Source organism: Miscanthus floridulus, chromosome 2 (assembly GCF_019320115.1).
Source record: "Miscanthus floridulus cultivar M001 chromosome 2, ASM1932011v1, whole genome shotgun sequence".
Classification (NCBI taxonomy): Eukaryota; Viridiplantae; Streptophyta; class Magnoliopsida; order Poales; family Poaceae; genus Miscanthus; species Miscanthus floridulus.
In genome coordinates this window covers 174465275-174487443 of record NC_089581.1, presented here as the reverse complement: position 1 = coordinate 174487443, position 22169 = coordinate 174465275, and the positions used below count along the sequence as shown (strand labels likewise).

The 22169-nt window shown below is 48.3% G+C and overlaps 2 protein-coding genes across 3 annotated transcripts; both read right to left on the bottom strand.

The window, feature by feature from the left end:
• Nucleotides 1–2007: 2007 nt before the first annotated feature.
• Nucleotides 2008–8927, bottom strand: LOC136535764 (C-terminal binding protein AN-like). Its single transcript, XM_066528159.1, has 7 exons — nt 7796–8927; nt 6959–7130; nt 6712–6842; nt 3608–4396; nt 3461–3508; nt 2558–2674; nt 2008–2327 (listed from the first exon to the last, which is right to left on the bottom strand). Exons 1-7 carry the CDS (start codon nt 8381–8383, stop codon nt 2250–2252), a joined length of 1923 nt encoding a protein of 640 aa, XP_066384256.1. The 5' UTR covers nt 8384–8927; the 3' UTR covers nt 2008–2249.
• Nucleotides 8928–10487: 1560 nt separating this feature from the next.
• Nucleotides 10488–19272, bottom strand: LOC136535763 (uncharacterized). Of its 2 annotated transcripts, none has more exons than XM_066528158.1 (8): nt 18909–19272; nt 18758–18810; nt 18270–18329; nt 17844–17921; nt 17464–17593; nt 17296–17348; nt 12304–12423; nt 10488–11784 (listed from the first exon to the last, which is right to left on the bottom strand). In XM_066528158.1, the coding sequence occupies exons 1-8, from the start codon at nt 19231–19233 to the stop codon at nt 11638–11640; spliced, it is 966 nt and encodes a 321-aa protein (XP_066384255.1). In that variant the 5' UTR covers nt 19234–19272; the 3' UTR covers nt 10488–11637. The 2 variants fall into 2 exon arrangements, with proteins under 2 accessions (XP_066384255.1, XP_066384254.1); XM_066528157.1 differs by having other exon boundaries at nt 10490–11784; nt 12304–12453.
• Nucleotides 19273–22169: the final 2897 nt, after the last annotated feature.

The window sequence follows — 22169 nt, the reverse complement described above, 5'->3', positions numbered from 1 at the left end:
GTAAGAAAACACCCTCCAACGACCTATTCAATTGGATATCCAAATATAGATATCATCTATTCTGGATTTCTTGCTAGTGAAAGATGGAGAGCGAGAATGACTCTCTAGATTGGGCGTAAGATATACAAAAGCTTTTGGAGAGTAAAAAATATAAAAAATAATTTTTACTCAAATAACTCTTCAAATGATTATTTAGATAGTACATTTTGAAAAGGCTCTTGGAGTATTAGCCTTTGTTTAAATAGATTGAGGTTACTAGCTAAACAATTAGTTATACGCATACGAACAGGCTCTAAACGTTTGCACATTGCGTTTGTCTATACGTCTGTACACCTATTTGACTCGACGTACCAGGAGCAGAACCCAACTTGCCCTTTCCTTCGGGCAAAAGTTTAGACACGTCACGTTGAATGTTTGATATATGCATGGAATATTAAATATTAATTAATTATAAAATTAAATACACAAATTGAGACTAATTTAGGAGACAAATTTTTAAGTCTAATTAGTCCATGATTTGACAATGTGGTGCTACAGTAACGTGTGCTAATGACGGATTAATTAGGCTTAATAAATTCTGTAATTTACTGAGGACTTCTATAATTTATTTTTTTATTATTATCCAAACACTCGATATGACACCCCCATATGACACCCGATGTGATACCCTTAAACTTTAGTCTCTGGATTTAAACACCCCTTCCTCATCTCGATTTGCGACCATGATGATTGACGAGATCTTGATCATTCTTGCGTCTCACGTGGGTTATTTTTATGTTATCTTCGAGATGGGTTTCACGTGGTTTCAAGACTAGGATCTTGTACCGACCTGATCATCTCCCATTTGTACATTTGTGAAATTAGCTAACATTCAATCGGGCTCCTCGTCAGAGGTTAAGGGCTTGTTTAGATGACACAGTTTTTTTTTTTAAAAAAAAAGAAGTGTCATAAAACTATGATTTTAAAAGCCAAAAAGAGATAAAAAAAATATAGTTTAGAATAAAAAAAGTCATGAGTGAAGTTTGTTACATCGAAACACCCAATTGTTTTTGAGAACCAAAATATTTTATAAAACCATAGTACTTCAATACTTCAAAATATTTTGCATCCAAATAGGGCCTAAAGCCCAAAGTCTCATTTAGCACGATTCCAAAAAACTTGATAGAACCAAGAGTCAAAACCAATAAAGCTAAAAATAATAAGTTTATCACCTCATAATTCATTTTTGACAAGAAAGATAAAACGGTTTCTTACGGCAACGGAGAACGCACGGAGAAACCAAAACCGAAGCCAACATGAGCTCCATCAAACGAGGCGAGTCCACCATGTGCTTCAATAGCAACAACCCGACAAGGACGGAAGAGAGACGATCTTGTTGATGTTAAGGATACCCGCATTTGTCACAACTTTCTAGTCCATTTGTCACAAAAAGAATGTACATCTCGTGATTTATTTACTGTAAAAATGTATTACATGATTGATCTAATATACTTATTTGACATCATAAATTTTTTTAACAAATTTAATCAAACTTAAAATTTATGTTTTATAAATTTAATCAAATTTAAAATTGCTGACTTCTTGACAACAAGTTGTGCCCTCTTTTTTGTGGCGAGGGAGTACAGACGAAGAAAGTGAAAGTGACCTGTTTGTCCTGGGGTTTGGTGGGTCTCGATTATCCGTCGCTGTAGAAAATTCGGAGGACCCGTGCAGAAGCATATACGTTGCCGCTTGCCGGTAACTGCCCGGCGTCCTGCGGTCTGGTGCCGGAATTTGCACGGCGTTAGGCCACCTGTGGACGCATACCTGGGAAGATCATCAGTCGCAGGTCAAGATTTCCATGTTAAAAAACACCAACGGACGTCTTGTGCAGTTTACTTGTATATAGGAGTATTGTATGCATAACAGCAAAAGCCACTGCACCAACCACGTCTCTGCATGTGCACCGAGTAAGAGAAATATGCGAAGCTACACTGTGGAAACTGAAAAGCATGTTACACGAGGATATATCTGACCATAGCGACAACTCAAATGCCATCTGACATATACCACACTATTAACGTGATGGGCATACATGATGAATTGATGTGCCTACATAACATCAGAAAGGACAAAATTGGGCACTTAAGCAGAGGGAGAGAAAAATTGGAAGCTAAATTTTCCACAACAAAAAAAGGAAAAATTGTAAGCAAACCGAATCAAACAACAATGATGGATCCGATCCATTTTACAGTCCGCAGCATGGCTAATCAGTAATCTAACCACCTAGTGACTCCATCCTCTTCACTTGGTGCTGCGAGGATCTCAATGCAGACGTCCAATACAGCCTACAGGGGGGGGGGGGGGGGGGGGGGGGGGAGGAACCAATTAGCTGGGAGCTGAGTATAAAGTTGCAAGATTTGTTGATAAAAAGACAAGAGCCACAATTTAACTGTTTCAATTTAGAATTTACTACCTCCCGTGTCAAGGGTACTACATAGTCTATTAAGAAATTATACTGAATTCCTGCTACATCTTAGCTTCCGTTGTTCAGAATAGCAATTAGAAACGTGCATACCGAAGGATTTCTGCAATTGATAAGCTTGCTACCCTCCAGCAAGGACCCGTCCAGCATCCAGTTCTCCCAAACATCAAAAGAATGGCTTGCAAAGACAAACTCCGTCTTCCTATTAATCTGTCAATGCATTGCGATAAAACCTTTATAAGAACATCAGCGAACAAGGGCACCAAGCAAAAGGATGCCTCTATTTCTCAAACTTTTTCTTGTTACCAAAAAAAAAATCTTGGCAGTTTTCACACTAAAGCAATTGTCATTCTCCTTGAAAGCTAATAACGTAGAACTTATTGTATACAGTAGAGGATTCCAAATTTCCAAGGTACAAACTTGTGGACCCAAGTGTTAAGAAGGAATTACTGACAGAAAAAACCAAACAGGTGAACGTCAAATTAAAAATGTGGACAAGTAGGTGGCTGAGTCAATAAATTAGGTGTTGAGGTCTATGTGCTCGTTATATTAGGTGTTTCATACATGTGTGGATATTGACTTTTGTAAGCTATATTTTTCCAGCTCGCATAAGTAAAGTTTGTGATAATTATAGTTCATGTCAAGAGACAATAGAGTAGATTGTGTAATATCAGTAATATCAGCTTAGCTACTAGGTTCATTTATTTGTCAAAACAATACAACACCGAATAGATCAGGTTGCGCCGAATATCAGCTATTCAGCTTGGCTACTAGTTTCGTTTATTTCTCAAAACAATACAACACCGGTCACCTCATTGTCATGCCCAAAGGGTCCACATGATGGAGGAAGGATTAGCACTAAACCTCCCTAGGCCTGGCTCATTGTTCAATCACGTGCGCAACTGTCTCTTGACACTCCATTCATTTTCTACTGGTAAAATAAAATAGCTACTCCTACAACTAGTCAAGTAACCATAGAATCAGACAGGCTTATACCTGTAGTAGCTTACCACCAGCAACAAAGGATCGGAGCCCCATAGTATCCTGAAAAGTACATGTCTTGTCAGTGCCCGCTTGTGCATAAAACCGTAGCAGGCATGAAAACTGAAGGAGGGAGTGGCGGACATAAGCCTACAATCGTACCTTGTTTTTGAAAGTAACGAGGAACTGAGCAGCGGGGTCCCTGTTTGTAGCATTTGAGACAACATCAAGAATCCAGCCACCACCACCAACTGCTCTTTGTCTTGCAACATGGTACCCGGAATTATCTCTTGCTCTCAAAGCTACAACAAACCCATCTTTTAGTTTATCAGGGTACTTTCTACTGAGTAGTACAGGCACCTTCTTCTCAGATGTCATTTGCATCGGGGATTCAGCAAGAGATTTATGCTTGTATTTTGAGTCCTCAGGAGAGGCAAATCGTGAACTGGAACTTACAACCTGGTCCCTGCTACTCATTGCAGTGTCATCATCTCTCCGGGACGAATAATTACTGTCACTCTCTGCAGCAGACAAGTCATCTGATTTCTGTTGAGGTCTGCGATGGGCAGGCCTCTTTTTTCCTTTCTTTCCAGAACGACTACGCCTGCCTTCAGGTCGGGAGCCAATGTTTACAGACTTTCCAGACACCTGAGGTGCTTTATGGTGGGATATGGCTCTTTTCTTTTCATACTCCAGCGTTAAGTGGCTTTCATCTATTTCAGCATCAAAAATCTGTGACTGGCTATCCTTTGCCTCTGGGTCAAGATAATCATCTTCATTTCTAGCTTCACTTATTTCCTCATCTTCATCAGAAATTGCACTACTTGGAAGAACACCATCAAAGAAAAAGGACTGTAACATAGTGATTGCTTTCTCTCTTATTTCCATCCACACTTCTTCGCTGTAGTCTGCACTCCGTGGAAGAATTAAAACATTTGGCATCTCCCGCACCTGCACCCAACAATGATTAATCGCCACTTTGCAGAACAAAATGTAATGCAACAGTAACAATGAAAAAAGGACACCAACTATTTGTACTTATCTACAAGGGCATAACTGTCAAGTGCATTAAGGATGAGAGGGAGCAGCTCTTGGTGAAGGAGGATGAGATCAGACATAGATGGCAAGAGTATTTTGATAAGTTGTTCAATGGGGAGAATGAGAACTCCACCGTTCGGTTGGACGACTCGTTTGATGACACCAATAGGCGCTTTGTGCGTAGGATCCAAGTGCAGGAGGTTTCGAGAAGCTCTGAAAAGGATGAAAGTGGGTAAAGCGATGGGTCAGGATGGTATTCCGATCAAGGTGTGGAGGTGTCTCGGGGATTTAGCTATAGTACGGCTAACGAAGATGTTCAACAATATCTATCGATCGAACAAGATGCTTGAAGAGTGGAGAAGCATATTGGTACCAATCTACAAGAACAAAGGAGACATCCAAAGTTGCACTAATTATAGGGGAATTAAGTTGATGAGCCACACGATGAAGCTGTGGGAGAGAGTTATCGAGCATCGACTATGAGGAACGACACGGGTATCTACAAACCAATTCGGTTTCATGCCCGGAAGGTCAACCATAGAAGCAATTTTCTTAATAAGACAAGTTATGGAACGGTTCAAGGAGCAGAAGAATGACCTACACATGGTTTTCATTGACTTGGAGAAGGCTTATGACAAAATACCAAGGAATGTTATGTGGTGGGTGTTGGACAAACATAAAGTCCCAACAAAGTATGTTACCCTCATCAAGGACATGTACAACAATGCCATGACTAGTGTACGAATAAATGATGGTAACACAGACCTACACATAGTTTTCATTGACTTGGAGAAGGCTTATGACAAGATACCAAGGAATGTTATGTGGTGGGCGTTGGACAAACATAAAGTCCCAACAAAGTATGTTACCCTCATCAAGGACATGTACAACAATGCCATGACTAGTGTACGAATAAATGATGATAACACAGATTACTTCCCGATTAAAATAGGACTTCATCAAGGGTCAGCCTTCAGCCCGTATCTGTTTACCTTGGTAATGGATGAAGTGACTAGGGACATTCAAGGGGATATCCCTTGATGTATGCTGTTTGCAGACGATGTAGTGCTAGTTGATGAAAGCTAGACAAGAGTAAATAGGAGACTGGAGTTGTGGCGACAGACCCTTGAGTCCAAAGGTTTTAAAGTAAGTCGAACTAAAACAGAATACATGAGATGCGACTTTGGCAACGCTACACATGAGGGAGACGTGAGTTTGGAAGGTCAAGTGGTGCCTATGAAAGATACCTTCCGTTATCTAGGATTGATGCTGCAGAAGGATGGAGATGTTGATGTAGACGTTTGCCATAGAATTAAAGCAGGGTGGATGAAGTGGCGCCAAGCATCTGGCATTCTCTGTGACAAGAGGGTACCACAAAAGCTGAAAGGCAAGTTTTATAGAACGGCGATTAGACCCGCTATGTTATATGGAGCAGAATGTTGGCCTACAAAAAGACGACATGTCCAACAACTGAGTGTCGCGAAAATGTGTATGTTGCGTTGGATTTGTGGTCACACAAGGATGAATCGAGTTCGGAACGATGATATATGTGATTGTCTAGGGGTAGCACCAATTGAAGAAAAGCTTGTCCAACATCGGTTGAGGTGATTTGGTCATGTCCAAAGGAGACCTTCAGAAGCACCAGTGCGTTGTGGAGTTCTAAGTCGAGATATCAATGTGAGAAGAGGTAGAGAAAGATCGAAGCTGACATGGGAGGAGGCAATTAAAAGAGATTTAAAGGGTTGTGATATACCTAGAGATCTTTGTTTGGATAGGAGTGCTTTGAAAACAGCTATTGACATGCCTAAACCGTGACTAGGGGCTCATGTTGGGTTTCAACTCTAGCCTACCCCAACTTGCTTGGGACTAAAAGGCTTTGTTGTTGTTGTTGTTGCTGCAAGGGCATAACTATTAGCCTGTTGAACAGAAAAGTCCAGAAGCTGGTCATGTAAGCCAATAACAATACATAAAGCAAGCTCCTAACTAAAATACCACTTATGCCAACTGAGAATTTTATGTGAAATAATAAGCAGATGCTACAATGTGTAAATAGTAAAGTTCAATACATAAATATAGGACACTTAGTAGAATGTTTCTCTAGCCTTTTGTTCAGAGAAGACCTTAATTATAACTTTACAAATGATGAGAAGTTTGATTTTAGATAAATTTATTCATCCTAAATGACCATTTACAAACATTGTTTAATACTCTACTTCTAATTTGCATACCCATGCTTCCATCCACTGTGGACCTTCAGCACCATCCAATGCGCAACCAGCTACGGTACCATCAATCAAGAGCTGTTTGAGTGCACAGTCATCTATTAGCTGGCAACTACCAGTGTTGACTATGAAAGCTCCTGAAGGATTCAAAACATTCGATGACAGGATGTTATAAAACGAAAATAAAGGAAGGGTGTGCACTATTTCAGACAACAAGAAGCAACATAACACAATTAAAGCAGAAAAGACATACCAGGTTTTATGTGCTGCAGGCAGTCAGCGTTAAGTATATGCATGGTTTCATTTGTTAATCCGCAATGCAGTGAAATAAGATCACTTGCTGCTAATAAATCATTGAGAGTGTCCATTCTCCTTGCTGCAGAAGGGAAAACAATAGAGGGACGCTTTGTTTTTCCACTTGCCTTCTGCGGATGTGCAAGAAGTCAGAATATTGAAAGCAGTATTCTTAACTTACGTCTTATTTCAAAATGAGCACAAAAGGAAGAGAAATGTGAGTTGGAGAAGATTTCAAATAACATGATCTTGTAGCATAAGGAGGCTTTAGGAGTATTAAATTATGAATTTGGTGAGCATATTATTAATGTAAGACAGCAATGTTGCACTTGAAAAATGATATTTAGGTTTGATTCTCTTACCGCCACCCCTACTTTTTGCATCATAGAAGTAATAACTAGTAAGATGATTCTTAGGTTGCCATTTATCATAACCATTTTTTCATTATCATATGTTACTAATGTTCACTTAGCCTTGCTGTGCATAGAAAAAAGAACAGTTAGTAGTAATCATAGTACTCAAATTACATAGCCTATATAACAATCCCCTCCAATTAACTGAGAGGGTGAGATCATTTAAATTCCATGTTCCAAATGCTTGGGGTCCCATCAACTTCAATTCTACAAAATTTGTAAAATCCAAGATCTGAACAGAAAACAACCTAGTAGAATAAGTCAAAAATATCATAACCAGCAACGCAAGCATGAGGATCCATAGTTGTTGAACTGTGCAAGTACCACGTACTAGTAAGCAGATGAAACAATAAACGTGTAGAAGGAAGTTGCAGATCCAGTACCACGTAGCGCGGATCGAAGTAGAGCACGCTCATCCGAAACGCGAGACTACGAGTGGCGAGGCAGCGGGCGGCCGCGGACCGGCCAATGATGCCAAGCACGAGGCCGCGGCAGCGCCGCATGCCGCGGCACATGGGCTGGACAGAGCCGAGCCAGCCGGCGGCGACGGCGGCAGGGGCCGACGAGGCGTGGCGCGAGAGCAGGTGGGTCCGGCGGAGCAGGCCGAGGATGAGCGCCATGACGGTGTCGGCGACCTCCTCGGCGCGGTTGGCGTCGACGTGGACGAGGCGGAGGCCCAGGTCGGCGGCGGCCGCCGCGTCTGCCGCGCGGTCCGCGGTGCCAAGGCAGAGCAGCAGCTGCCAGGGCCGCAGCCGGCGCTGCGCGGCGCGCGGGAGGAAGGCGAGGGACGGGAGCAGCACCGCGGAGGCGGCCTCGACGCGGCCGGAGGCGACGGCGGAGAGCGGCACGTGCTCCACCGCGGCAACGCCCGCCAGCCCCTCCTGCTCCAGCGAGGGGTCGTCGAGGCAGTTGAGCGACACCACCAGCGGCTGCTGCCCCCCGCCGCCGCTGGGCGCCGGCGAATGGGCCATCCTTGATGGCTCCGCTTCCGCTTGGGGCGCTCGGATCGGGAACGGGGCTGTGGCGTGGGTTTTGGTCCAGGACTCCCGGCGCCGGACGGGGTTCGGGGCTTTGCCTTTGCTTTCGGGAGAGGGGAGAGGGGAGAGGGACTGCCGGTGTCAGAGCGGTAGCCCCACACCACCGGTTCACGAGAGGAGAGTTGCAGCCGTTGGATCTTGTAGCGTTTCGCAGCGGCTGCGCTCGTGTTCGTGTCTCGCCTCTCGTGATGCGTTGCACGGCAGTTAACGCTCAACTGTCCAGTGACAGTGACATTCCTTACGGAATATTCGAAGACAAGCCACTTGGCTGCCGCCGGGAGCCGGCGAGTGACGACTCGCGAGCGCGGTGGCGGAAACAGAGGTGGCGTTTGGTTCATGGGATACGAGGGTTGGAACAGGGATATCATGATCCAACAGCAGCATAACCTTTGTTTGGTTCATTGGTTTGGGATACAGTGGGAGTTTAGGTTTAGGATAGGATGACCTCTCATCCCACCCAATCTATCTCGGTGGGGAGGGTGGGTTACGACTTACGAAAGGAATAGCACTGTAGCAACGAGATTGGAGCAGCGAGGCGAGCCAAGAACCACAGGCGAGAAGCTCAATTCCAGCGGGGTGGAGATCGATCCGGCGACTTACAGCTCGATCCCGGCTCAAGTTGGCATATAACGGCGCCGGCGCCGGCACCACTCTGCCTAACGTGCGGAGCAGCAGCCGCTGCCGCCACCACAGAGATGGACGCCGTGGCGCTGTCCATCTACTCTCCGGAGGTCGATTGGGGGTGCTGGTGGCTGGTTCGCAGCTGCCTGGATGAGCACCGTCGCCCCCGACCCCGCTGCCCGCAAGAAGCTGTGGCCAGAGAGGATTGCGCAAGCCGCTGCTGCTATGCGGATTGGCAGCCTGGAGAGGGGCTTGGATGGCGACGACAGATGGCAGATGGGACCTGGGGCGAGGAGCTCGCGGGCAGCAGTGGGCTTGCTGCCTGGAGCGTGAGCGGCAGCGGCGGCGACGGCTCCTACGAGTGTGAATGGCGGCGGCGGGTGGAAGGCTGGGGAGATTTGGGAGTCGGGAGAATCATGGGCTCACGGCCTCACAGGCCATGGTTTGCATTTTTTAATAGAGAAGGCGTGGGTCTCACTTCTAAACCCAAACACATACCCAATCTCATCCAAACAAAGGATTTGCCTTCCAACCTTTATTTCCCGGTCCATAACCAGCTCTATATTTCCTAGTCCATAACCCTTACCCTATCCCTCCTACCATCCAAACGCCACCCGGGGATGCAGGCCAGCAAGACCGAGGTGATGGCAGAGCTTGCGCTTGAGGCAGAAATGGCGAGTGTTGGGTCAGAAGCACCGTGGCGGATGTAGTGACACTATCTTACATTTTCTTTAGTTAGACTGTCTCCAACGAGGAGCACCCAACCCTAAAATGGGTAATAAGAGACCCAAAATCAGTCTCCAATAGAGTACCTATACGGGAGATCTATTTTGAGTTGTCTGAGAGACACAACCCAAATATGGACATCCTCTTTCCTAGAAACCCATTTGCAGAAAAGATTCTCTTTTGAATCTTGTTATTGGAGAAGATGCCGAATAGATATTGAATCTTTTGCCTATAGCGCTACCCAAAAGCCGAATGGGTCTTGTATTTTTTATGTTATTGTTGGAGATAGCCTTATATATATGCAGGTAGGAGTAGGACGACAGCAACGTGACATCAGAAAGATGTTAACCCTGCAACTGTAAACTTACCTGATGAACTTTCAATACAATTTATGTATGGTGTCCAAAGCACACCTAGCATGCATTCAGAGGACGCCATCAGTGTTGGGTGCTAAACGAACAGTCATTGTCAGTGAATGCTACTGGACAGCTGTTCACATAAATGAATTTGTCACTTTGCGGCGCCACAAAGGTATGCATGTGGGCTAGCAGCAGCATATGACCAAAAACAAAAGGACCTTTTGTCTACGGGACATTGCTAAAGTGCTGTTTTGTGCAGAGCACATCGCAATCGTTTTTGTTACTTGGACACTCTCAAAACTACGTTTTGGCGCAGCACACACCGCCGGCGTTAACAGAGCCTTTTAGACCTGACAGGGAACGAGGGCATGCTAAGTGGACTAATTTGCCCTTGCTTCATTCTGTGGTTGGAGTCAGTTGTTGCTACATTCTTACCGTACCGTTCGTCAGCCTGATCTAGTCATGTCATTATCAGCCTCCTCAACGGGGCATGGTTCTGGAGAACGGAAGCAACGCCATGACTCACAAGCCAGCAGATGAAGCGGGCCTGCTTGCACTGGAGCAGCACGGAGTAAAGCAAGATGGCCAAGTCCATGAACATAGCGCTCTGGAGCAAGGCCGTGACGGCAAGGAACGCGCTGGAGCAGCTTGTGCTTGTCCACCACCAGGCGGCGGTGTTGGCATGGTCGTTATCCCCGGTCACTTTGCATTCCACACGCGCGGTAATGACGACGGCGAGGATGCCAACGACGGCACAGCGCTGCCCACGCAATAGCTCAAGTTGCTGCACAGGCATGTGACACTGAGCTTGGCCGTTTTATCCAAGGGCATTTTGGCCTTTTTATTCAGGGTCCTCTCTTCTACAAGACTTGAAAACTTAATTTAACAGATCAGTGTGTTGCACACAAAATCCACAACTATGTAGTGTCCACACGGCTAAATCAACGAGTGGAATGTGCTGGGCACAAAACCACCGTTTCTTGATGTCCTGGATACAAAATATGTTCTGCGGTATGAACTGCAAAATTCTGTCTTTTACATGCTCTCTCCTCTCTCTCTCTAAAGAAAAGAATAGGAGTTGGTTTAAGCTACTATCAAGGTTCAGATTCTCTCAACAACTAGGGAGACTGTTTGCCATTTGGCTACCTGTGTTGTACTTGCACTCAAGGGTCAGTAACAAAACTCAATGTTTACCTATTCCATTCCATGAACATCTGGGGTCAATACTGCCTCCGATGCAGATGATGCCACAAACACACCTTTAAGTAAAACGAGACGTGCGACGAGACTTTCCAGTGCGCCGGATGGCTGCATAGCCCGCCAGTAGATCCGGAAATAAAGCACTGTGGATGGCACCCGCAGACGGTTGAGCTTACTCACCAGAAATTGAAGGGGCATGGAGATTGGAGAAGGCCGCAGAGGTCATGGAGAAGTTGCTAAGGCAAATTAGGTGCAACTAGAAGAAAAGAAAATGCCCTTCCATCACGCAAGATCGCATGGCACCCATTGTTTCACCTTCGTGCTTAGCTCACTAGGAACCGAGGCAGACCACTCGTCCAGGTCTGGAAGAGGTCCCGTCAGGGCAACATAGTTTACACTCTCTTTCTCCGATAGTCTCTTCCAGCAAAGCTGCAATTCAACACCATTTCATTTTAGCAAAACAATCTAGAGCCAACTAATGGCACAATAGTGCTCAATTGCTCATAAGATAACTGGTTTAAACAGATCTCGAGAAACTGGCATCCAATGCTAAAAATTTCCTTATTCTACAAGAGTTTAGAATGCTGCTTCTATATCTTTACAGTTTAGCAAAGTTCATGGTAGGCTACCACATGAAGTACAGGTTTTTTGCATTTTAACAAAAGCGGATTCCTAAAAATCACATGGTTACCCATAAAATTTAATAATACATCACTGATGATAATAAAGGTGCATTATATTTAATGCAGAGGAAAAATGATAACAGTACAGAGGTGTAGAGAAAAGGTGATAAGCGCACAAAACAACAAGCACAAAACTAATGCATAGTTTAGAAATTACTGGTTAAAGATTATTTTATCACCAACTAGTAGCAAACTAGCAGTTGAAAATAAGTGGCTTTAGCAATTGAAGTGTGAATACGTGTATGGCTGATGAATGGTATCATACCTGCCCAGGAAATGCGGAACAGAGTGCTTTAACTGTAGGATTTTGAACCCAAGACGATGAAAGAGATTCTTCAGTGTCTCCTCCACCACAATTTACCATGATTCGACCATCTGGCATTAGCTTTTTTGCAATTTGCAACCATGTTTCAGCCTGTATCAATATTGAAATAAAACTAGCACACAATAAACAATGGTAGAATAAATGAAGCTCCATAAAACAATCATCCAGGCATCTAGTTCAGAAAAGAGCCATATCAAGGACGTCAGGTCCGAGACTAGCAGGACCCGGCTACGGAGTTCGTAGCCGCGACCCGTGGTAGCTGGGCGAGGTTTTGCCCCTCAGCTCCAGTCGGTTTGGAGGAAGAAGAAGAGAGATTAGGTAATAATTCTTGCTTGATTCTTATTCATCCTGATGATTCTCATATATAGGCCATTTGGCACTACAAATTGGAGCTAATTGCTCCTAATTCTAAGGCCTTGATCGGCTATTATTTCCTTCTAGCTACTTGCCATTTCTTCCTGACCTGCATGTTGAGTGATCACGCCATATCCTCAACTGGCGCGCCTGCCTGCATGGTGACCGCGCCCAGATCCTCAGTGGCTCTGCGGCCATCCCGGGCGTGCCGTTTCCTTGTATAGGCGTAGCCCCACATGACATCTCTGCCCCCCTTGACTAGCAGCTCGTCCTCGAGCTGGAACGCAGGGTACTTGAGGAGGAAGGAGTCCACATCTTCCCAGGTTGCAGAGGCCGTGGTTTCGCTCTTCCATTGGATGAGCACCTGTCGAACGCCGCGAGCCAGGCGGATGCGCACTGCCCGTTCGGGCTCCGGAACAGTGGCGCCGTTGTGGATGACCGGGAGAGGTGGCGGTGTAGCTGGCGGATCACCGATGAACTTCTTGAGGAGGCCGATGTGGAAGACGTCGTGCAGCCTAGTGTGCGGAGGCAAGGCGAGGCGCACGGCAACCTCATTGATGAGCTCGGGGACGCGGTACGGCCCGAAGAAGCGGGGCTTCAGCTTCCCTGTGGTCGCCTAGGGCAGTGAGGCGGCCGGGCGATGGCGTAGACGGAGTAGAACCCAGTCGCCCACCGCGTAGGAGACCTGCCGGTGCAGCTTGTCATAGTGCACCTTCTGTACCGCCTGGGCTTGTTCAAGCCGGTAGCGGACGTCCTCCAGAAACTCGTCGCGGTCTGCCATGCTCTTGGCGACGGCAGCGACACGAGTCTCGTCCGGCTCATAGGACTGAATGGTAGGCGGGTCTCGGCCGAAGACCACCCGGAACGGCATGTCACGGAGCGAAGTTTGATAGGCCGTCTTGTAGATGTATCCCGCCCACGGCAGCCAGCGATGCCACTGACGGGGCCAGTCGCCGGTGAAGCAGCATAGGTACATGACAATGACGCGGTTGGCTGCCTCCGTCTGGCCATCCGATTGCGGATGAAAAGTCGTTGTCATGTGTAGCTTGGCGCCCATGAGGCGCATCAACTCCCTCCGGAACTTGGAAGTGAACACAGGGTCGCGGTCGGACACCATCGACTGAGGCATGTCGTGGAGTCGAACAATGTCGGTGAAGAAAGCCTGGGCCACGGACTCTGCAGAATACGGGTGAGCCAGGGGAATGAAGTGGCAATACTTGCTGAAACGATCCACCACTGTCGGTATGACAGATTTCCCCCCGACGCGCGGCAGCGCCTCCACGAAGTCCAGACCGATGTCGGTCCAGACCGCCTTCGGGACCGGCAACGGCATGAGCAGGCCAACCGGATGAAGATGTTCCGATTTGTAGCGTTGGCAGGTGGAGCAAGCTCGGACGTAGTCCTGGACCATGCGGCGCATGTTGGGGAAGTGGAAGTCGCGGAGGAGGCGTTGCACGGTGCGCTGCACACCCTCGTGGCCGTCCTCGTGCACGACGGTCATGATTTCCGGCAGTAGTGGGGATGTCGGCGAAACGTAGAGGCGGGAATCATAGGCCACCATGTCGTCGATGAGGGACCACGGCGCCGCCCGGGTGCCTGCAGTGATCTCGTCCCTGATGGCGACGAGGGCCGGATCGGTGTCCTGAGCCTGGCGGAGGTGCTCGATGTAGTCGAACCGATGCGCGGAGATGGCGAGGACAGTGGCCTCTTCAGTGTCGCGGCGCGAGAGGGCGTCGGCCACTGTGTTCGTAGCGCCGGGCTTGTACTCAACGGTGAAGTCGAACCCGAGGAGCTTGCCGACCCAATGATGCTGTGGGATCGTCGCGACGCGCTGGTCGAGGAGAAATTTGAGGCTGTAGTGGCTCGTGCGCACCAAGAAGCGGCGTCCCAAGAGATACGGACGCCAATGACGGATGGCGTGGACGAGGCCGATCAGTTCCCGTTCGTAGGCGGCGAGGGAACGGTGTCGCGGCGCGACGGGCCGGCTGAAGTAGGCGATCGGGTGTTTCTCCTGGATGAGCACTGCCCCGAACCCGTGGGTTGACGCATCGCACTCGACAACGAACAGCTTGTAGAAGTCCGGCAGGGACAAAACCGGAGCCGAGGTGACCGCGGCTTTGAGGGCCTGGAATGCCGCGGTGGCGTCGGGGGTCCAGCGGAACCCTTCCTTATTTAACAGCGCCGTGAGGGGAGCCGCAATGGTGCCATAGTCGTGGACGAACTTGCAGTAGTACCCCGCCAAGCCAAGGAAGCCCCGTACTGCACGCGCCGAGTGGGGCTGGGGCCAGTCCTGGACCGCCTGCACCTTGGCTGGATCCATGGCGACGCCGGCCTCAGTGATGACGTGCCCCAGGTAGGAGATGGAGGCGACCCCAAAAGCGCACTTAGAACGCTTGACGAAGAGCCGGTGCTGCTGCAGCACGGTGAGGACGGCATGGAGGTGCTGGAGATGATCCGCCCAAGATGAGTTGTAGATGAGGATGTCATCAAAAAACACGAGCACAAACCAGCGAAGGAAAGGACGCAGGACGTCGTTCATCAGTGCTTGGAACGTGGCTGGAGCGTTGCACAGCCCGAACGACATCACCAGAAACTCGTACAACCTGTCGTGTGTGCGGAACGCCGTCTTGGCGATGTCGGCGGGCACATGCGGACCTGGTGGTAGCCCGAGCGAAGGTCCAGCTTGGTGAAGAACTTGGCGCCGTGGAGTTCGTCCAGCAACTCATCAACCACCGGGATGGGAAAAGCATCCTTGACGGTGATCGCGTTCAAGGCGCGGTAATCGACGCAGAAACGCCACGACCCGTCAGCCTTCTTGACGAGGAGGACCGGGGAAGAGAAGGCCGAGGAGCTCCGGCGTATGAGCCCCTGGTCCAGCATGGCGCTGCATTGCCGCCCCAGCTCGTCCTTGTGCGTCGCCGGGTACCGGTAGGGGCGGACCGCCACGGGCTGCGGTCCTGGAAGGAGGATGATGTTGTGGTCTCGGCTGCGAGGAAGAGGCAGCCCGTGGGGCTTGGCGAAGACGTCAGAGGAGTCGAGGAGCTCGTCCAACAGGGTGGCGCTGGCAGTCGTTGCACGGAGGCCAGCCGCGGCAGGACCTGCCATCCCGTGCCAGCAGACGTCACGCGCATTCCGCTTGAATGTCATCGTCCGCGCGCTGAAATCCCAGAGGATCGGCCCCAGCGACGCGAGCCACTGCGTGCCGAGGACCACGTCGTAGCCGGTGAGAGGCATGACAAACAGGTCTGCGGCGAAGGTGTCGCCGCTGATGGTGAGCGCGGCCTGGTGGATGACGCCCAGGCAGGAGACGCGCTCGCCGTTGGCCACCGTGGCCGTCAGATTAGGACAGTGCTGCAGAGGAAGTCCTGTGCGCTGTGCGGCTGCCTCGGAGATGAAATTGTGGGTCGATCCAGAGTCGAGAAGGGCGATGAGGGACATGTCGCCCAGCGCGACCTGGATCTGCATCGTGTCGCTGAAGTGGATGCCGGCGATGGCGTGGAGCGAGAAGTGGGGGCTCGTCTCGGTGGCGCCCTCTTCAACGTCCTCTTCGTCCTCCACAACGCCTTCCAGCAAGAAAAGGCGCTTGCAGACCCGGTTGTGCCCCCGGCCGAACTTCTCGTCGCAATTGTAGCTGAGGCCCAAGCGACGGCGTTCCTCCTGCTCGGCCTGGGTGAGGCGCTTGACTGGCCGGCCCTCCACGGTGACTGGCTGGGGCGGTCGAGGTGTTCACGGGCAGCGCCGGCAGAGCAAGACGCGGTGCGGGCGCCGGTAGAGCAAGACGACGTCGGCTGGGCAGCGTTCAGGTGTTGGATCGCCTGAGAGTTGGCATTGACTGATGCCTGCAGAGACTTGAGGGTGGCGGCCAGGGCGTCTAGAGTAGCCTGGAGGGCGGCCTCCCGGTCTCCCATGACAGCAGCTTGGTGAGGGGTGGGCGGGGCAGAAGAAGCTCGGAGCAGCGGCGGAGGCGAGGATGATCGGCTAGGCGAGGAAGGTCTGGATCGTGATACCAGGTTGTCAAGGACGTCAGGTTCGAGACTAGCAGGACCCCGGCTACGGAGTTCATAACCGCGACCCGTGGTAGCTGGGCGAGGTTTTGCCCCTCAGCTCCAGTCGGTTTGGAGGAAGAAGAAGAGAGATTAGGTAATAATTCTTGCTTGATTCTTATTCATCCTTATGATTCTCATATATAGGCCATTTGGCACTATAAATTGGAGCTAATTGCTCCTAATTCTAAGGCCTTGATCGGCTATTATTTCCTTCTAGCTACTTGCCATTTCTTCCTGACCTGCATGCTGGGTGATCACGCCATATCCTCAGCTGGAGCGCCTGCCTGCATGGTGACCGCGCCCAGATCCTCAGTGGCTCTGCGGCCATCCCGGGCGCGCCGTTTCCTTGTATAGGCGTGGCCCCACATGACAAGCTATATATTCTTATAAGTGATTCATAACTCCATTATATAACTTAATTTTGTTTACACGTTATAGGATTGAAAATAATTCTCAAAGGTACGATATGCTAACCATCACTGGATACAGAACAAAAATAAAAGAAGTAACAGAGATGGAAAAGGATATTTACTTCTTGTAGCTGAGGTATGACCTTTCCATCACAAAACAAATCTACAACAATTCCTGCAGGATGAATAGCAGTTCAATTTAACCACAGATAAATCAAATTATGTACTCAAAGAGTAAGGTGGTACAAGTGCAAGATATATATTCCATTCACATCAGGTTAGTTATTCACCAGCAAATCCTCCTTCAACTGTAGCTGATGGAGAAAGTGCATCACCAATGTGCACCGAAAGTGAACCACCTGATTCTGTGGCCTTCTCTAAATCAGACATACCAAAATAATCCCTTGGCAATTCAATTATCTGTCATGACACACAATCAGCTTTTCCAATATGAAAATTGGGTACATGAAAAGCATGTGCATGAAGCACAATAGATAAGGCTGCAAGATAAGTTGAGCATAACCAAGGATAGATTACTAATGTTCTTGTGACAACTGACAAATCGATAACATAGCGTTCACATGGTTGAAATTGGTAAAATTATCAAAAACTTAAGCAGTGTAATCAATAAGAAAACAGAACAAAAGTGACTAATGAGAAGAGTTGTCACCATAGGATCGATCTCCCAGCCAATAAGTTGTAACCAAGGCCAGAACTTTAGCATTAGATGTGTTGCGGTCCCAGCACCCTGAAAGAAACAGGGAAATGAAACAGTCATTAGGCACAGACTATTCACAGGAGTGAAGAGCAGAGTATGAAAATAAGTAGGTATGGTTTTTCCCTAAAGAAATCGCTTATTGAGCTTAGAGAATGTAGTTTACTCATGTAAAGTCTGGTTATAAATGGTAAATCATATGCCCTAAAAAATAAAAAAAATGGTAAATCATTCTCAGAAGAAGACAGAAAACATCCCATCCCCCATTCCCCATGAGCATGCTAGGATTTTGCCTAATGTACAGTAGTTTTGCTGGAAAAAAAATATGAACTATGACTGACAGGAAAAATAGGTTGTAATTATCCTCATGAAGTGATTTACCAAACCTAGAAGTGCAACAGGACCCCGTGGAACAATAGCTGGCAGGCTCACAAACTCATCCTGCATTAAGAAAAGGCAAAAGCAGATTATATATAATTAATGTAAAACAATGATTCTAAGAAAGAAAAGGAACGCAAGCCAAAGAGTTACTAAAACATATAAGTTCGTTCACTGAGAAACCCCTCACTAGTTTTGACATGAACCAAGAAATTGCTCGCCAGTCTTAACTTATATACGATTGATGATACTACAAGACAGGAGAATCAACATATTAGTATTGTTCTGATCAAGTGCTTAGTGTCGAATGGCTAAAGATAAACACATTATCAAGTATCAAACTACTATTGCCTATAAGGGGCTTGAAAAGATTGGTGAGTAATGTACAAAACGGTACAGTATTCTATTAGTGAATGGTTGTCCAAGTCTCGGGTCTTAAAATTTTCAAATCGTTTTAGATAAGTAATTAAGCAAGTGTCAAGTGTGCATACCCAGTACGAGTTGGTCCAAACAGTTGTCTTGGGGAGAATGCTGTGGATATTCCCTGCACGACACAACCAAACACTGAGCTCCGACTGATCAGCAAACCAATCTACTGTCAAACTGAATAGCTGTAGGCAGTTAATAACCACCCATACGTACTGTTGTGGTCGAGGACGAGGTACCGCGCGGCGGGCGAGTCGATGACCATGATGATCTCGTTGAAGTCGCTGCGGTTGGCAGCGAGGAGCATGAAGTCCTCCGGCCGCTCTTGCGGCGCTTGCTCCTCGACGGCTGCAGAAGCGGGAGGGGCCGAGACCTCGGCGCCGCCACCGTCCGGCTCCGGCGCACAGTGTAGCCCCGCGGTGCGTGTTAGGCGGCGCTGGGGACGCGGGTGCTGCTTGGCGTGGAGGCGGCCGCGGCGGCGGTGGAAGAGGTGGCCGCGGACGCGGAGCAGGGAGGCGGTTAGGGGCGTCACGGTGGCCATTGCTGAGGGGATAGAGATTAGAGTGCAGTGGGGGATGAGGGGTCTGGATCATTTCTGAAGAAAGGTGAGAAACACGATCAGCCTAATTAGGTCCACCACGTGAGAATAGAATTATGATCTAGACCTGTATTTTTCTATATTTCTCTAAAATTTAATAAAGCGATTTCTGTAGGAAAAATTTGTGTGATTTTCGTGAAAATCTTGTGTTCTAAAGCAGTATACTTTCTTCGTTTAAAAAATGTCGTTCTTTCTTTTCGATGTGTTAATCTTAAGTTTAATCAAATATAAAAAAAACATCAATATCTGTAATGTGTAATAAGTACCATTACATCAATCATGAAATACGTTGTCACAATGAACATACTTGGATAAAAAAAAAGTTAATATGCTCTATAAATCTATTGAAATTTAATAATTGATTTAATTTAAGTTTAGAATGATATTCTTTTGGGACTGAGATAGTACACGATTGATATAGTTAAGTTATGAGACACTACTAACTACCATTATAGTTTCTTTTTCCAGAAATGTTATATTATACCCGTGTGTTTTTGTTTAGATCGGCGCCCGATTTTCTGTTCATCGGATCCACGGCGGGGGACGCGGTGGAGCCATCTGATTCGGCGACCCTCTTGCCCGCGGCTCCTTCCTCCCTCCCCTACGACGGCGGCAGCAGCGGGTTCCGGTGATCTGTGCCGACCGGAGACGACGGCGGCGGTGACGGTTCCGGCGAGCCTCTCCCCTAAATTTTGTGTTTGTTCTTTCATAGAAAAAATTGTTCCTTGTAATATGTGAATTGTAACTTGTGATCTGTGATTTGTAACTTATGATCTGTGATTTGTGCCAAGGAAGAAGATGAACTATACCAAGGGCGGCGGGCTGCGGCAGTTGGCTGAAGGTAGAATATGAACAGTGACAGCGGCTGGAGCTAGAAGATGAACAGTTCCTACCAAAAAAACCGGGCTTGGGTTGGGGGCAAAACACCTGGATATGGGTAGACAGACTCTTTTTTTTCTGCCTAAACCGTACCACTTTGTACGCCTGTGACGATGTTGGCGCGCGTGCAAGCCTTCGTAAATTAACAAGAGTGCCCGTTGTTCTCCCACATGCATCTCCGGGCGTGTTTGATCACTTGCATCTGGCTGTCCTGGCTGGTTGGCCTAGCCATGGCCAGCCAGAGTCCGGTCCAAACGGTGCAAGTGCTCGTGTGTTGGAAACGTGGCCCAGCAGAGCCGAGCTCGATTCAGATCGTGTTTGTTTTGCCTGTACAGATGAACGCGGTAACATTACCCTCCATTGTCATTGTCATTTCATCGAACACGTGCAGGGCGAGCGGCATGGGGAACGCAGACTCACCCACCTCGGCCAAGAAGCCACCACCGTTCTCCAGCGCCATTGCAGGCCAGGAGGAAGAAGATAGGGAGGGAGAGGAAGAGGCAGAGGGAATCGCAGGAGCCGCGGTCGAGGCCCAAGAAGCTGCACATGCCGATGGCGAAGGACGCGGCAGCCAGGGCGCTGTTCATGCCGTCGCAAGCGCCGGGGCCACCCGTGAGCTCACCGGCGTTGTGTTGGGGGCGGGAGCAGCGCGTGACCTGTACAGCCAGGTCGTGGAGCTCCGTGGCACGCGACCGTGACCTCGTGCTCGGCGTCGTCGTTGTCGTGCATGACGGCAAAGACAACCAGCCCGCGTACGACTCCGCCCACGCCACTTGACGTGACCGAGACAACCACCGCTCCTTCAGCCTGTACTGCTTCTGCTCCGACGACCTCGGACCCGACCTCGCTGGTGGGCCTAAGGTACCGAACAGATGAAGTTGCACGCCGGGAACTCAGCCGTACCGGCGGACCACCCTTCCAAACACGCCCTCCATCTCCTCCGCCGTTCCGTGGCCACCTGAGTTCAAATCAAGTGCCAGCTCGCGGGCTCTGTTGATTGCCGGCCGCCAGCCTACCACCATCCTCCAGTCCCTTCTACACCGCATCTCCATATGGTGCATTGCCTGAAGCACATCGCTTCATTGTCCTCGTGGACTACCGCGCGTGTCCATGGCTTTTACCGTTGGTGGCCCTTGCTTCACGCTCCTGTTCGTCGCCACTGCCGGAGTAATCTTCTCCATGGGCACCCAGGTGCACATTGTCAAGATTTGTCTGGGTGTCACGATGCTACCATAGTCGTCCGGGACTCTCCTCCGGTGGTGCCCACGACGACGACAATCCATAGCCTTCAACAAATTGTGACACTTTCCAACTCCCAAATCTGTGAATCAAACCACATGCCATGAAGTAACTCAGGCCCGCTGGTGTGACGACCCACGCCATGCAACCCTTGCCAGACTCAGTCAACCATGCGCCGTGATGAATCCAGATCACACTTGCCTTGTCTAATCAGCCACGCGCCATGATGAATCCAGATCACACTTACGACTTACCCTCTTTGTCCTATGAAAAAAAGACACCATAGGATTTTTTATGACCTTATCGGTGATGAAGCAAATTATCTAGATAACCACTAAGAAACATTGATGAACAGTGTTAAATGGTGGTACACACTATATCAATATAGTGCTGAAAAGTGATAGAATGTCTTCCTTTGTGAAGACAGACTTTGGATGGTATAAGATTGATTCATGAGACGATAAGCCGTGCTGGAGCACCGACCGACGAGAGTTAACAAAGCTAGAATAGTAAAGTCAACACCTCAACGGTTTTCCCAGTGTCAGTGGTAATATCCTGTACTCCAGCAGTAGCATAGAATGAATCTGTAACTACCAGTATAGCCGTTTCGAACTTTTTTTTTTGAAATTATAGCCGTTTCCAACTTTCAATCACGGGATCCGTCTGGGAGCTTTTTGGACGCATCCCATCAGATTCTTATATAACTGACTTCCGGAATGTACACACGAGTACGTATATATCATGCATCAAATGCGTCTTTC

Coding starts and splice junctions, on each gene's coding strand:
- LOC136535764 (XM_066528159.1), bottom strand. CDS start 8,383: ATGGCCCATTCGCCGGCGCCCAGCGGCGGCGGGGGGCAGCAGCCGCTG. Junction 4,397..6,711: donor CACAGTGGATGGAAGCATGG/GTATGCAAATTA, acceptor TGTTGGGTGCAG/GTGCGGGAGATGCCAAATGT. Junction 2,675..3,460: donor CTGGTGGTAAGCTACTACAG/GTATAAGCCTGT, acceptor ATGCATTGACAG/ATTAATAGGAAGACGGAGTT.
- LOC136535763 (XM_066528157.1), bottom strand. CDS start 19,233: ATGGCCACCGTGACGCCCCTAACCGCCTCCCTGCTCCGCGTCCGCGGC. Junction 17,922..18,269: donor CTGTTGCACTTCTAGGTTTG/GTAAATCACTTC, acceptor TGTTTCTTTCAG/GGTGCTGGGACCGCAACACA. Junction 12,454..17,295: donor TCATACCTCAGCTACAAGAA/GTAAATATCCTT, acceptor ATATTGATACAG/GCTGAAACATGGTTGCAAAT.